The sequence below is a fragment of the Halichoeres trimaculatus genome, unplaced genomic scaffold (assembly GCF_033239565.1).
Source record: "Halichoeres trimaculatus isolate MK-OKI-2021-1 unplaced genomic scaffold, fHalTri1.1 fHalTri1_scaffold_13, whole genome shotgun sequence".
Taxonomy (NCBI): domain Eukaryota; kingdom Metazoa; phylum Chordata; class Actinopteri; order Labriformes; family Labridae; genus Halichoeres; species Halichoeres trimaculatus.
This window is the reverse complement of record NW_027437191.1, coordinates 2,268,888-2,285,584: the sequence shown is the minus strand read 5'-3', so window position 1 is coordinate 2,285,584 and position 16,697 is coordinate 2,268,888. Positions and strand designations below refer to the sequence as shown.

Genomic DNA, 16,697 nt, shown 5'->3' with positions numbered 1-16,697 from the left:
TAAATGAATATTGTGAGCTTCCCTACAGAACTCCTTTTGGAATTTTGAGTAAGACAAATGTGCCAGCCGACTGTGTAGAGTGTCTAATTCTAAGGTTATTACTATCCCTGGAACTAAATATGCTGATCGGCAACCTGCACCTGCTCCTGTCTTCTGTTGTATCTTCACTGCAGATTAGAGCTTATGGTAGTTTTCAGTAAAGCAATCCCTTGGAAAGTTCAGGTCATTGAAATTTAGAACATAAACTCAACTACATCTTAAATTGATACTCTGGGATGGAACAAGTTGGGTCCTATCACAAGGTGTAGGGCAGAAATGACCCCTACAGCAGTGTTTTTGTGCAGCAGAAGCCCAGGGCGCTCACACCAAACACCCCCTCCCTGCTCCTCTGCTGGTTTCCTCTGCACTCAGACGGGTCATTTTTTCCTTGACCAAAAACACAAATAAACGGACTCCCACCGAAAAATCAGATATTGGTCTGCATTCACGCTTTATTTAGATAATTTTCAGAGCGTTACTTTCACACAAAAACACTGCTAAATAAGGCTCTAGTTCTCATTGTGTCATAAAACGGCACTACCTCCGCTGCAGAGCCACAGCTGGCTATGAGGCGCTCGCCGCTTAGTGTATCAGTCTGCGCGCGCGGCGTGCCAGATATAAACAAACGCAGGTAGTCTGCCAGGACAAAGAGACACGATGAGAACTAGAGCCTTATCTAGCGGTGTTTTTGTGTGAAAGTAATGCGCTGAAAATTCTCTAAATAAAGCGTGAATGCAGACCGATATCAGATTGTTTCGGTGGGAGTCCGTTTATTTGTGATTTTGGTCAAGTAAAATATGGCCCCGTCTGAGTGCAGAGGAAACAGGCAAACGAGCAGGAAGGGGGGTGTTTGGTGTGAGTGCCCTGGGCTTCTGCTGCACAAAAACACTGCTGTAGGGGTAATTTCTGCCCTAAACCTTGTGATAGGACCCAACTTGTTCCATCCCGGAGTATCACTTTAAGCTCCGTGTTTATTAAAGGTGAAACTTTTTGATGGCACAGCTTCCAATCACTGTGACAGAATTAAAGGTTTGTAACAACCCTTACAGGGATCGTCTGGCCACGATGCCACTTGGCAGTCTGCTGTGTACGGCTTTGCAGACAGTGGATCCCTTCAGCAGCTGAGGAAGAAGTTTGGACACAAGCCGCTACCTGTGGTGGGTGCCAAAGTCAAACAGAGGTTAGTGGTCAGGTAACTGCCAAGTACTGTCTCACTAAAAGACCAGACTTTTAATACTTTTAATGTAGGACCCGTCTACTGAGGGATTTCCCATTTAAACCAACTTAACTTTTCAACACATGACCGAATTAACTACTGTTTGGTGTGCTTTTAATGCAAGATAATAGATACAGGGTGCAGGCTTTTAGTAAGCATTGTAATGATTTGATAATAATCTTATTAAAGGTGCCTCATTTGACAAGTTTGGTCGATTCTAAACACCTAAAAATTTTTCCTATCAACACAGCATCAACTTTTAAATGCGTGATGTTAATCCTACACTGTTTCAAACAAAAGGCTTTGACTTTCATTTACTGAGATTTGTGAGATTTATCGAAATATCTGGCCTGGCAGGGCTGAAGAGGCAGGTTTACAGAAACTATTATTACGAGTTTAATTCAACTTAGAGATGGGTGATGGAAACCAAAAGTCACATCTAAATATTTTGTATCTAATTACATTACTGCCATTTTCAGCTGTTATAGTAATTCCACAGGACTAAGCGTAAGCATCATGTACGTTATTCATACATGCAGTATTTTCTTTCCTAATGTCCTGTTATTAATACGTCTAAAATCATGACAAAGTCCTTTAACAAAACTGCAGCATTCATGTATGAATGGTAAAGCTCTGTGAAAGTAAACAAACCACTTTCTAATGGCTGTTTGTGTGCTCTTCCAGGAGTTTTCTCTTTTTCAGTAAAGAGATTGAGCAGTACACCATCCCCTTCATGGGCTCAGACCGCTCTGTTGTAAAAAGAACCCAGCGTTTTCTCTATGAAGAGGAACAACAGTCCCCGGTAAGATTATGTCAACAGAAGTGTTTTTTTTCCCAGTATTTATGTTTTAGTAGTGATACAAAGATTTTACTACTTTAAAGATGCTATAAGGAGGATCTAGTTTAATTGCACTCCCTCGCCACCTTCTGGCCCAGAGTCTCCGCACACTGTCGTAATGACATTTAGCGAGGTGTCTGTTTGTTTTGGAATCAAATAGAGGTTGGATCAAAATAAATTTTCTTTGTTCAAGGCAACTTTTTACTGGATACAACGCGCTGAGGTAAGGTACTTATCAGTACAGTTACAAATCGCTACGGTTTGAAACGTGACATCAAGCAGATGTAGCAGCCGCCTATATGTTAGCGACATCGGCAGCCCAGTGCTCTGATGTATCTGTAGGCTAATGAGACAAGAAGTAAACACTGTCACTTTGTATGTAGTTTAGTAGCCGTTTATATTTAGCACAGCTGACAGCCCGGTGCTCTAAGACTAATGTGTAACGTTGGTGGTTATGTCCTGCCAGTTATCTACCAACCAGAGCTAACGTAACCTCACTCTTCATTTTATTGATAGACTCTCAAGTTTGAACAGACCACTGCAGAATAACTGCTGACTGTGGGTTGGAACAAATATTAGCACGAACAGCTTAGCCCCTGTGTAATAGAGTGATACAGTCTGAGCCTTAATCTTCATATTGGCGCTGATAATTTCATTCTAAAGTGTGGATTACCATCAGGCATATATCTCAAAGAGAGACTTTTTCAAGATCACTGAGAAACCCCTCACAGCCCCTTTAATAATACAACAATGACCTGAAGCCCAGCACCAGTGCTGAATTTGTTTTCTTTGTCTCAACATTTTCAAAGCTTAGATATGGAGTCAATGAATAGTCAAAAATACATTATTTTTCAGAAAGTTTGTATAAAATATTTTCTGCATCTTCTCATGAAATGATTGGAACCATGCTGTTTACTCTGTCTTGATATTGTATACATTTCTTCAAAACTTGATTGATCACCTCTTCCCAATATGTCATAGTGAAATTTAAACCACAGTTAACCTTTGTGAATCACAATCATGTCATGAGAAGAGGTGGAAAAAAATTCATTCCAACTTTATAGGCAACACTGTATTTTGAGCTTGTAAATAGTTTTGTGACTGGTAACTGAAGGCAGTTAAAAAAAGTTAAGTTTTGTAGCTGCATAAATATTGTCTGCATGCAAGAAATGGTTTTTCACACAGTCAAAACTTGCAGGAACAGTGGAAAATGATAACATCAAGCAAGGCTTTTGAACCAGTTTGCGGTACAAAAATGAAAACCAGAAACTGAAACTTTTGAACTTCAATGTTCTGAAGCAGAGTTGGATCATGAGATACAGTGGTGCTTGTGTTTTTTTTTTTTTTTGTTCCTGAAAGGTCTGTCATGTAGCCCAAACACAATCACCTCTGTTGCTCCGTCTTGGCCTGGCATGCTGGCCACTGGGCAGACCCGAGAGGATTTAGCCACTACAGCACATGAGAAGCGATTAAGAAATTTCCGTATGCAGTCTCCTAAGCTGTGTCCTGTTCTGTTTCTGTCAGTTGCACGGAGAGTGATGTGAAAAGCTTGATGGGATCTGTTGTGCACAGACCCACAGAGCTTTAGAGGTAGCACTTCACTCTGCAGCCTGCATCCAGCCTTACAGATTAAAAAAGACGTCCACATCCAGCTACAGTCAAACAATGAGCACTGAAAAATTCTGAATATGATGAATAATTCTAATTTTCTCGAAACTTAAAAGCGGCTACGCAAAAGATCGGTTCTTACCCCTGATATACAACCATAAGTTGATGTGTCTGCAGGAGTGAGTTTGTGGAGGAACAGTAACCAAAGCGCTGTGATCTTCCTTTAAATCCTGAAGTCTTCAGAAAGGAAACTTTGTTCACCTTGTATTTGGCTGCTGACATTAATGTGCTCACTCTGTTAACTCTCTGTCAGCTCTACAAAAACAATGAACATGCACTTTATTGCAGTCTGCACCAACATGTTCATCCTTTTGCTCACATCTCCAGATTTCTGTGCACACAGAACATCTACTGGACAGGAGCTCTGACTTTTCATACATGTTTAATAATCTACATTGAGGAGCAAGAAAACACAGAGAAACCAACATTATTTTCCAACAGTTTGTTTTAAATTTATTATTGATATGGTCATGCACTCTGAAACAGTGTGTCTGTGCCAAGCTGCTGCGTGCAGAGAGAAACTTTGAATCATACTTAAGGCTCTGTGCTTTTAGACCTCTTACACTAACTAATTAAAAGTCCTATGGCTAACGTGGAACGATATAAACTGGTTCAAGAATGTAAATTTTGGAGCGGAAGAAACAAATACTTTTCATTCATACATGTCATGTAAGTCCCATTGGGTCAGAGCCCTCCCCTATTAGAGAGACCTGACCACAACAACACTTAAGGTTTCTCTGTTTTACACAGACTACACTATCTTTTCACTGTAACAGCTTATTCTGTTTCCTCACCCTGAGGCATTACCCAGCTATACTTGGCTCCTTGAAATACCGTGGCCTAGATCGCATCTCACTGTTTGTGGCCTTAGACAAACATGACTGCCAGATAAATGAAAGTAAATTACCATGAAATCAATAATTTGGCATGTATTGTTCGAGGCAGGAATTAATCAGGCATGCTGAAATCTTTTTGCTCTACCTGAAAAAAGTCCTCCTTGATGTTCAGAGCCATGTCTGTAAGGATCACACATTTTTCTGTTCCACATGTCACAGAGTTTACTTGTTTTCTGATAGGATTCTAGGCTCTTTTATTTGACTGTGAGTCTGCACCCTATTTGGAAGACGCAGACCTCTTCTACCTGCTGTACCTGTAACCAGGTCAGCCTTTTCTGCAGCTTTCGCTGCTTTGATCACAGCCAAAGACACAGCCTTAATGAAACCCCCTCATTACGATGTTTAGACTGCTATCTACCAGCTTAGTAGGACTATGATGAGTCACTTTCTTCTCTGCTGCTCATGACTCCCTTTGACATCTTATCCAGTGCTTGTTTTGTTTCCCTCTGTTTCTGTTTTCTCACCATGCTCTCCCTCCTGTCTCCATCCACTGATACTACATTTCTTCAAACCCTTGTTCTTCTTTTATCTCTGTGTCTGCATCCTCTTTACTCCTCTTCTCCTTAATTCTCCCCACTCCTCCCTTTTCCCTGTATCACTTTTATCTCTTATTCCTTCTTTCATGTCTCTGCCCTCCTCCCTCTCCTCCTTCAGCTTCTCCTCATCTCTCCTTCACCCTCAATTGCACCTGCTATCTGCCTCTCCTTCTGTCTGTCTCTGCCACCTTTCATTTCCCTTTTATCTTTTACATTCTGACATTTTTTTGCAACACTTCTACAGGTCCAGTACAGTCCCTTTGTCGGTGTTGGTGGTCTCCTCTCTGTGGTGAAGCTCTTCTGTGGCGGTCTGGTTTTCTGGTTCATGGTTAAATTCAGCCTGGGCAGGAAACTCCTCACCATGGTAGCTACATTTTTGATCGTCCAACCTCTGTTGTCCAGTTTGTTGTCCCTGAAGTACAGTAGACTTAATGACAGAAAGAGATTTAAGATGTTTATCCTGAGCTGTTTAAATGTGCATGAACCTCACAGTTAGGTGTAAGGATGCTGCTCTTGTAAAATCCAGCATTGGAGTGTTGCAGCAGCTGTTTATACACAATGCTTCTGGAAATTGTAATCGACTCATCAACTGAGGGAAATGTCCTAAGTCTTCTAGTAACCTGAGCACAGTTTGGAGACATTACATAACATACTTTTAACATGTGCACAGAATTTATGTATAAATATTTTTGTCTTCCTTAAGTTTCCTTCATTCTTCTCCTTTGGAATGTTCACCAAGTCCGGTCCAACCATGAAACAGGTAAAACAAGTGGAGGAGCTGACACACACCTATATATACACACCTGATCAAGGTTTTAAGATCAGTTAAAAAAAACTACCAAAGATTGCTTTTGCATTGTTGGATTTTGTAAAGGTTACAACTAGAGTTTCAAAATGAAAAAAAAATGAAATGGGAGGGATACTGAAAAAAGGGAGTAAGCAATTTATTACAGACAACAATAACAGTGAAACAGTGTCCAACGTTCATCAGCTGATCAAAAGTTCAAGAGCACAGCTCAAAAACCCCCTGAAAACCCCCTTAAATAGAAATCAAAGTTTTCGTATAGGACTCAGTGATGAGGTGTCCCACTGTTTGAAAAAACTGAACTGACCTGCAGCATTGTCCTGGCAAAAAACCCAGTCATTACCACACAGACCAGGGCCCTCAGTCATGAAGGAGGCCCCCTGCAACATCTCCACATAGCCGGCCGCCGTTTGATGCCCCTGACCAACCTGAAGCTCCATTGTTCCATTGAGGAAAAAAGTCCAGATCATGGTGGCGCCCCCTCCACTGTGCCGCCATGAGAACATCTCCAGTGGGAGCTCCTCGTCATGTCAGTAACATTGAAGCCATCAGGATGTCAAAGTTCAATTTTTTCTCCTCAGAGAATCAAATTTTCTTCGCCTTCCAGTGTCCCATGTTTGCTGCTCTCTGGAAAAGTCCAAATGGCAAGTTTGTGGCATTGAAGGAGACGAGGCCTTAGAAGATGTTCTTTAAGCTCTTCTCTCTCAGTTTGCATCTGATGGTCATTGGGCTGCAGTTGGCTCCAGTAATGGCCTTCATTTGGGTCCAGGATCGTCCCGTGTCTTGACGGACAGTCAATCGGTTCCCCCTCTGATCCACATTTCTTCTTTTTGCATTATGAAGTTTAACTTAGAACCTTTTTAAGACCCAACAGTGCAAAATGCAAACTCTTGCAATTTTTCAGCTGGTCTTAAGATTTTAATCTGGTGTGTTATATATCTCTCGTATTATGTAACAGACTGTAACAAAGTATCTGTCTTGAACAACTTGGCCTAGTTGAGAGGAAATGTTCATCAGAGGGATTTACTTTGTTTATTAAAATTGCTTAGGGTTTAGAGATTTAGTCCCAAACAAGCTTAAAGATCCACTGACTTCAGTCAGAATACATCTTTATCTCTGTCTAAATCAACTATTGGCTCCTCAAAACCTAGAAAAACTTAATGTACCATGCTGCTAATCCCAGCTCCTTTACCCCTCTATAACTTCATGGGTTTTATTAGTGCGAACTAAAGACATTAGAGCTATGATGAACTTAGCATACAAGGCTCTAACATCTTATTCAGTGTGTTTTACACTTTGTGATATCAAATTTGCTGTGAGATCTATTTTTCATTTTTCCCTCAGATTGAAGACGGCTCTTTCAGCATGACGTTTTACGGGGAGGGTTACTCAGAGGGTTCAGATCCCACACAGGGTCAACCCAGTGCCAAGATCTGCACTCAGGTCATAGGAGCAGGTAAAAGTTCATCAGGGATAGCTGGCTCTTATACGCACACACACTTATACACTGCCTGGCCAAAAAACAGTTGGCAGCAAAAAAAAAAAGGTCACACACTCTAATATTTTGTTGGACTTTCTTTAGCTTTGATTACAGCACACATACGATGTAGCATTGTTTAGATAAGCTTCTGCAGTGTCACAAGATTTATTTCCATCCAGTGTTGCATTCATTTTTCACCAAGATCTTGCATTGATGATGGTAGAGTCTGACAGCTGTCAGTGAGCAATCAGTGAGGCTATCCGTGAAAAAAAAAGGCTTCACTTTGCTAGGGAGCACAATGATTGGACTCTGGAGCAATGGAAGAAGGTCATGTGGTCTGATGAGTCCAGACTAACCCTGTTCCAGAGTTATGGGCCATCAGGGTAGGCAGATAAAGTGATCACCCATCATGCCTACTGTCCAAGCCTGTGGGTGCAGTGCTATGATCTGGGGTTGCTTCAGGTGGTCAGGTCCAGGTTCAGCAACAGTCTCTGCTCAATGAATAAGGTGAGCTGACTAACTGAATATACTGAATGACCAGGTAATTCCATCAGTGAATTTTTCTTCCCTGATGGCACAGCCATTTTCCAAGATGACAATGCCAGGATTCATTAGGCTCAAATTGTGAAAGAGTGGTTCAGGGAGCATGAGACATCATTTTCACACATGGATTGGTCCCCACAAAATCCAGACCTTAACCCCATTGGGAATCTTTGGGATGTGCTGGTAAAGGGTTTGCGTAGCGCTCAGACTCTACCATCATCAGTGCAAAGTCTTGGTGAAAAATTAATGCAACACTGGATGGAAACAAATCTTGTGATATTGCAGAAGCTTATCAAAAACAATCCCACAGCGAATGCATAATGATCAGAGCTAAAAGTGGCCCAACCAAATATTAGAGTGTGTGACTATTTTTTTGGTGGCAAGTTTTTTTGGGCCAGGCAGTGAAGGTCCAAGTTTTAAACTCAGTGCCCACTTCATCAGGTCCATCTTGCTAGTCCCAGGTTAGACCCTTGTTTTCCTTCAGACCTGTCCTAATTCTTGGTGTCACAGATTCAACAAGCTGCTGGGACCTTCCTCAGAAATGTTGCTTCATATTGTCCTTACAGCATCAGACATCTGCTGCAGATCTGTGGCTGAACATCCATGATCCATGAGAATCTCTGCCATATTCCAAAGGAGCTCTACTGGACTGAGATCTGGGACTGTGGAGACCGCTGGAGTCCAGGGAACTCATGGTCATGTTGAAGAAAGCAGTTTGAGAGGATCTGAGCTTTATGACATTGAGTGTTATCCTGCTGGAAGTCTCAATCAGAAGATGGGCGCACTGTGCCCAAAAAAGGATGGGCATGGTCAACAACGATACTCAAGTAGGCTGTGGACTTAAAACCATGCTCAGGTGGTACTAAGGGTTCCAAAGTGAGCCAAGAAAATCTTCCCCACACCATTACACCAGCAGCAGCAGCTGAAGCGTTGATCCAAGGCAGAATGGATCCATGCTTTCATGTTGGTTCACTCAAATCCTGAGCCGACCATCTGAATGTGGAGCAGAAATCCAGACTCATGAGACCAGGCAACGGTTTTTCAGACCTCTATGGTCCAGTTCTGGTGAGCTCGTGTGGATTGTAGCCTCAGTTTCCTGTTCTTTGCTGACAGGAGGGTCACCCAGTGTGGTCTTCTGCTGTTGCCCGTCTGCTTCTAGGTTGGATGTGTTATGTTCAGAGATGGTTGTGGGTTAAAATCCCAGCAGATCAGCGGTTTGCCAACAACTATTCAACGTTAGGAGTCCTTTAGATCACCTTTCTTCTCCGTCCTGATGCTCAGTTTGATCTTCAGCAACTCGTCTTCAACATGTCTACATATGTTAATGCTGCAGAGCTGCTGCCCTGTGATTGGCTGATTAGGTATTAGTGTTGACAAGCAGCTGAACAGCTGAACCTGATGAAGTGGTCAGTGTAGTTTTTTATATTGGATATATTTTGTGGTTTATCAAAATAACTTCTCACAACTTGTATTTAACGCATGTCTGGATGATTGATTTCTTAAAGACACAAAATTCAGTCTCACTTTATTTTAGGTTTAAAGTTAGACAATGTGGAAAAACAAAATTATTTAAAATTGCTTACTTGCAGATTCTGTGATGGAAAGAGGCTGAGACAACTTGGAATTGTGATGCTCTATCTGTGACACCTGTTCTAAAAACATGCTCTGCAAATTAACTTTGCTGTCAGTTTTGATGAGACCCACGTGCTGCAAAATAATGCCATGACAGGAGATACAGCATAGTACTGTCCGCTCTAAAGTCAAAACCCAAATCTGTGCAACCAGACTGAGTGTGCAGTCTGGATGTTCATGCAAGGCACTGGCAGTGGGTGTGACTTGTTTAATGGCAGGAACAGCAGGAAAATGCTGACAAATTAGTCAAATACATTTGCAGTTTGAGTTTAGTGACAAGGAAACTATTCCATACTGGCACTGTGGGTAAGCATCTCTGTGACCATTCATGTGTTTGTCTTCTGTGTTTTTGCTCACAGATGGATATTTGGTAACTGCTTCTGCGATGGTGCAGTCAGCTGTAACCGTGCTGAATGAGCTACACTCCCTCCCAAGAAGGTTGGTATAGTCTATCTTTTACTCTGTACCTCTCTTTTACGCTTGTATGGTCTCTTTTTTTGTTTCTGTCTGCTTACTTTCATCCTCTAAGTGCTCTCTCCCTCTCCGTTTCGTTGTTATTAGGGGAGGTGTCTACACTCCAGGAGCTGCCTTCTACAAAACAAGTCTCATTGACCGCCTCAGTAGTCACAGCATGCAGTTCTCTGTCAAAAACTGACAGCAGCCATTCAAAAGTAAGAACTGTTCTGGTGATATCTGCTCACCTTCACCTCAGTTACAGCTATGAGTGTGAATGTTGTGATTCATCAGAGGGCCAGTATCAGAGGCACTGAACACTTCAGAGAATGTTTAACTTCTTTTCTCCCTATTTTTCCATCACAGAGCAAAGACATGTTTTTCAATCTTAGGATATGTAAACCTCAAACATTAATCGTCATCAATAAAACGTTCCTTTTTTTCACCTTTAAGACATTGCACATCAAAGCTGAAGCTCTTACATATTGAAAACAGTATTCGTTTATTTTGTTCTGTAACAGTAGGAGATGGTATTCATCAAATGCATAAAGAATCTCAGTCTGGATGCAAAATATTTTAACATATAACAAAAAATAATGTGACTTGGTTTATAAAATACTACAAAAGAAGAAAAAGAATTAGGATGGAGCTGAAACGGCTCATTTTTGTAATCTATCTAGAGAGAGAGAGAGAGAGCGCGAGAAAGAGGGAGCAGTGTTTCTGCTTCTCTTTACTTTCTAATTGGATGGACTGTCAAATGTACAATCAATGTTTAGGAAATAAATTTCTTCGCACAGAAAATTTTGACATACCAAGTCAGAGTGGCACCTGTTTCCTTTGAGTGTTCATTTGAGAGAATGAATGATGAATTAAAGAGGATAAAAATGTCAGAATGTGGATTATTTGAAGCATGTTTTAAGATGTTTATGGGAGTAATTACCACTTGTGTCCAATAAGTTACACTATTCCTATCAACTGAATGCATGTGTATATCAGTCCAGAGCTGGACTGTGGTCATGTGTGTTACACAGGGCTTGACATTAACTTTTTTGCTCATCAGCCACTGTGGTTAGTGGTTTCCCAGAGTTACTGACTTACTGACTGACTTTTACAGAGTTACTAGCCACTCAGCATTTTTACGAGCCACAATCTTGTTGTTGGGTAATTATGTTTAATATGATTGAAGCAGATGATGACATGGTAAAGTTTACTTGAAATAGATTTTTGAATGTAAATGACCCCTGTGCTCACTCAAATAAAGACTACATAAATCAGGTATTCCGTTTTGAAACGATTGTGCTCCTTAAATATGAAAATATGCAGATTATTGAAACAAAGTAATAAAAGGAGGAGTTTATTATTGTATTTAATGAAAGTTGTGAAGGTTGAAGATTAATTGAAAAAATAAAAACCAAAGTAAAAAAATCTAGATAAAAACACCATCTGCTTAAATATTTTACAAAAGTAATCTTTCAGTAATAAACTAAGTACCATACTTTCTGGACTACAAGTCACTCTGGAGTATAATCACACATCTTTTTAAAGTCGTATCAGTCAAAAAATGCATCATGCAGATGAAAACAACATATAATAGTCACACTGGACCATAATTTCATTTATTTAGAAAGATTTGATTTGTTTACAGTATTTCCAGAGTGAACTTAATACATATAACTTTGATAAATGTTTTTATATTTGGAGGTTTAGATATTGTTCCTACAGCTCCTCATATCTGTGACCTGTTTCTCTTTTCTATGTGCGCTTCTCGCTGCCCATGGCCCCTCTCTGCCCCTCACCTTCCCTGCTCTTGGTGAGAGCTGACGGTGAGAACGGTGCAGTGCTAGCTTAAGTGAGCTCCATCTGATAAATGTCCTCACTTTTAAAAAATTAAGGGAGTTTTGGGGCTAGTTTGTGAATTAATCCCCGGAATCTGTTTGCAATAGAGAGCAAAAAAGACGCAAGTGAACTTTTAAATCATGTTATCAGGCGCTAAACACCAGGAGCTGTCACGGTGTCCAAGACAGAGGCTGGAGATGAGCACGTCTGGGCGCCTGTCAGCAGAAGACTTTGCGAATGGACCAAAGAGCTAGCACTGTGTGCAGGCAGTGCTCATGGGACTTGTGGTGTAGTAGTCTAATACTGCAATGGGTTTAGTATTTCACATGCCATTTCAGTAAACTACATTTACATGATTCAACCCACCAAAGTGGCTCGTAGGAGTAACAGTGTTACTCACAACAGCTGAAATTCACCCGCCTTTGGCGGGTTGGCGGGTGTTGATATCAAGCCCTGATGTTACATTTGAAAAAGACTGGACAGTGTTTGTGAAAGATACTACTATGCATTAACTAGGGGTGGGGCTACTAGCTTAGCAAAGAAATGAAAATAGAGATGTGTTACGAGGTAGACATTGATCATTTGTGTGAAATGTGAAGCATTTTGGACCTAGTTTGAAGGAGCTTCACTGACTTCTTGGTTCATGGTGAGACAGAGTTTGACAGCACGCCATAGACACACCCTTTAAAAACAGGACATGATCTGATCAGTGATGCTTTATGTTGACCTGAAAGACTTTTCTGAGTACAATTAAAAATTTGTTAAACAAAGGAGGAGTATTTGATCATAGGGTAAAACATATGACTTTCTCTTGACGGTAGGAGGTGCTGTAGTTGAAGGTGAATGAAAGCATATAGATGCTCTCAGGCTGAGACACTAAAGATGTGTGTGCATTTTGGTCCAAATCCAACATTGTAGATGAGCAACATCTACAACAGCATCTTCAAAAATCCAAGATCATTCACTTTTTCCTTGTGTTTGAGTTAAATTAGTGTCAAGGCTCCTGTAAGGTTATTATTAGGCCTCCTATGTTTGATTCAGATAACATGATGGATGTTTACTGGACACAAGGACAACGGTGGGTTCTGAGAGCTGAAGTGATGGTTGTGATCTTCTAATGTGCTGACAATAACCAAAATACTGAATTGAATCGAAAAACTCTGAATATTGAAAAACAATGTTTCAGTGACTGTATTAAATGTTTGTGCCTGAAAGTGTACACATGTACTCTTGGAACATGGACCTATCCTAGTCTGTGGAGTCCTTTATTCTGAAACTGTACCTTTAAAAGGCGGGAGCTTAATATGCCTGAAATAAATATACTCATGGTGAGTGCTTCTTTATTTTTCTTTCACAGAGGACGAAGGTGTTTGAATAATCAATTTTGATAAACTTGTTTATTAAACTTCCAGTCGTTTTTGATAGACTTTCTTTTAATAAATCAATTTTAATTTGTTCTCTCTGGCAAAACCTCATGCTTTCAATGTCCTGAATCAAACCCCTTTTCTGCCAGCAGGTGTCAGTGCTTTCCCTGCTGATCATCCCTGACAAATGTTCACAAGCCATGACAGTAGAGGTCATTTGATGCCTTTGGGGATGCAGACACGGTGCATGGCTGTCATAAAAAGACTGCGGCTAAACCTTTCAGATCTATAGAGCTGAAAACATAAGAACAGGAGGGTTGGACAGAGCAGAGTCTGCAGCTCAAATCTGAATCTGAGGCCGTGTTTAAAATGAGCTCACAGCACTCGGCCTCACTGCTTCTCCTCCCTGTGAGTTATTGTTAGTCTCTTCTGTCTCCTCTGCCTCCCTCCCCCAGCTGTCACCACCACTCACATAAACCAACAGTGACAAAACATAAACACACACACACACACACACACACACACACACACACACACACACACACACACACACACACACACACACACACACACACACACACACACACACTGCTGTTTTTGTGTGCAGTGAACTCAGAGGATGTCAAAGGGACTTTCTATTTGTTAAAAACCATCCAGGTTCGGCGATGGGTGGATGCTGGAGCAGTGGGTGTGGTGGTATTTTCACCTTGTGCCAATGTATCAGAATGTGAGTGAGGGGGAGAGACTGCAGTCATTTTCCTGCGTGTAGCAGCCCCACCCTTCTCATCTGGCCCTGCACATGGCTCCAGTCTGATGTTCAGGCTGTGCAGATATTCCAGTCGTGTCCCTCACCTCCCCTCTCTTTAAATCTTTCTGTCCAACCAGTGATTCATCTCTGATCAAATTAGTTTTATCGGAATTGGAACAAAGTGAGGTAGAAATCAGATCATGTCACTTCAGTTTTATAAATCTCAAGTATGAAACGACCGTGTATGTTTTCAGCCTGAACCCCGTAAGATGAAATGTTCACCAGAAAGCGAGAAGAAAAGACCTGAGATTAAAACTTATTTTTTTAAGTTTTGCATCAGTGCTCATTGAAACAATATACTTAAAATTATGTACTGAATTACAAAGACTCTTTAAAGTAACCACATCATCTATCAGTTTAAACTGAAAACAAACTTTGATCCTGTTCTCCCTTCAGCCCCTTTTTGAGATTCCTGCTTAAGCATCGCGAGAGGTACAGCTATTTCAGAGTAAATGCACATAGAACACAGCATGAAAGAGAGATTTCTCTGTGTAAAGAGATACCTTACTTTCAATAACTATCCTCTCTCAAAATGTGCCACAAAGGCTTTAAGAGGCATAGAGCAATATCCAGACATCCCCTGTGACAAATTTGAGGCTGTAAATAAAGCAGGGTGATAAAGTTACAGAGCTTTTGGTAAAGATATAACTATAAGTCCTCAAGTTTGGCACATTTTGGCTTAGTTGTGCAATTTAGGGTTTCCCAAGTTTTAGAATACACTTTATTTCATTCAAACACCTCTTTGAGTCTTCTTGGAAAAAAAAGAAACAAAACAAAAAAACAAAATCAAAACAGAAAATAATGCGAGATCTACACTGTTAAGATGAAAAAAGTTGCGTTGGAAGGAGGTGGTAGTGTCGTAGGCAGTATACAGTGCCTACTACATACTACCTTCATCCACAGTATGTAGTGGAGGAATTTCAAAAAGCGGTTTCCATGGTGATGGTAAATCTCCATTCATTTAAATGGGAGCAAAATAAAGGAATCTTTTGATTTCCATTGGTCTGAAACTGCAAAAGAATTTAATAAAGCCCAAAAAAATGTGATGTAGACCTGAAAAGTCATAGCCGCATAGTCTTTTCTAATCGGAAATGGGCAATCAACAAGTGTTGTTTACACATAAACATCTACTTTATTGACTTCAGATGTTATTTCTGTGAAGTTTAACTGTATATCAAATCCATCATGAGCAGAGCTTCCATTTTAACCTTAAAGAGACTCTGTAACAAAACGGAACAAAATGTCCCAGAAAAGCAAACCCCCCCCCCAAAAAAAACCCTAAAAAACACCAAAAGTGGCAGCCATCTTGAATTTGAAGGTTAAAATAAGGTCAAATCTATATGTAACCCTGAAATCTGTATTTTTTAACAAAAATAATGTCTTAAACCATGTATTGTCCATCACTGTATGTCGAGCCTTAAAGAGATCATTTCCATGACAGCCATTTTGGATATTGGACTCCAAAAAGTTTCCCCGCCATTTTAAAAAATACATCCCGGCTAAGTTTGTTTTTTAGCCCTCCTAGATGACAAATCCATTGAGAAGTGGACCTTCGCTCACTGTGGTCACGTTTCGGTCCAAAATGACCCAACTATTAACCCAAAATTTGAAGGCAACAGTTTGCACTGGATTTTTGAGTTTTGTGGCCAACTAAAATGAATCGTTTGAACCAACAAATACATTTTAGCTGTGATAATTTTTTGTGCAAAGGGAATGCAAAAGTTGTGCCACATTTTAATATTTGTTCAGAAAAAATATGCAGAGAACATTGTGTGTCCATTATGTAACTGTAAAGAATAAAGTGACTTGGGCCAATTTTTTTTTTAACATTCTAGTGTGACTTAGGCAGCTTTAAGATAAGGCAGCTGAAGTTTTTCTCTTGTTTGCAGCAGTTTGGTCAGCTTGGTTTGTTCCTCTGCCAGGAGTGTCTGTGCTTCTGCTCTTTCAGATCCTCTTTGTTTTTACTTAACTGTACTGAAAGGCTTCATTGGTAGCCTAAGATAGCTTTATCTACTTTATCACTGTAATGGTTAAACTAGTCCAGTACCAAATAAAACTATAAGTATCAACACTAAATTCTAAAAATGTCGTAATATTTGACCAATTTTAAAGTTTTACTAAATTTTCTTCCCAAAATTCACCTACAGCGGAGGTAGCGCCGTTTTACTACACGATGAGAACTAGTGCCTTATTTAGCAGTGTTTTTGTGTGAAAGTAATGCGCCGAAAATTCTCTAAATAAAGCGTGAATGCAGACCCATATCAGATTTTTTTGGTGGGAGTCCATTTATTTGTGTTTTTGGTCAAGTAAAATATTGCCCCATCTGAGTGCAGAGGGGCAGGGAGGTGGTGTTTGGTAGGTATTCGCAGATACCCGGAAGATGTCAGGAAATGATCCCGCCCACAACTTAACAAAATATGATTGGCTAAGACAGCTGTCATTGTCAAATTGTGTCCACATTCGCTTGAGTTACAGCCCCCACTGTGTGTGTGTGTGTGTATGTGTGTGTGTGTGTGTGTGTACTGTGTGTGTGTGTGTGTGTGTGTGTGTGTGTTGTGTGTGCTTGTGGGCAGATGGGGGTAC

The 16,697-nt window shown here is 40.6% G+C and overlaps 1 protein-coding gene across 2 annotated transcripts in view; it reads left to right on the top strand.

The window, feature by feature from the left end:
* sccpdhb (saccharopine dehydrogenase b) overlaps nucleotides 1–16,697 on the top strand; it is a 30,425-nt gene that overhangs the window by 2,569 nt on the left and 11,159 nt on the right. Inside the window, exons 6-12 of one of the 2 annotated variants that reach the window (XM_074685278.1) lie at nucleotides 1,089–1,219; nucleotides 1,940–2,057; nucleotides 5,438–5,557; nucleotides 5,897–5,953; nucleotides 7,343–7,454; nucleotides 10,013–10,091; nucleotides 10,215–10,324. In XM_074685278.1, the coding sequence (XP_074541379.1) occupies nucleotides 1,089–1,219; nucleotides 1,940–2,057; nucleotides 5,438–5,557; nucleotides 5,897–5,953; nucleotides 7,343–7,454; nucleotides 10,013–10,091; nucleotides 10,215–10,308 (711 nt within the window). In that variant the 3' untranslated portion in view covers nucleotides 10,309–10,324. Of the gene's footprint in view, nucleotides 1–1,088; nucleotides 1,220–1,939; nucleotides 2,058–5,437; nucleotides 5,558–5,896; nucleotides 5,954–7,342; nucleotides 7,455–10,012; nucleotides 10,092–10,214; nucleotides 13,268–16,697 lie in introns of those variants that run through there. The other variant, XM_074685277.1, reaches the window with a different exon arrangement.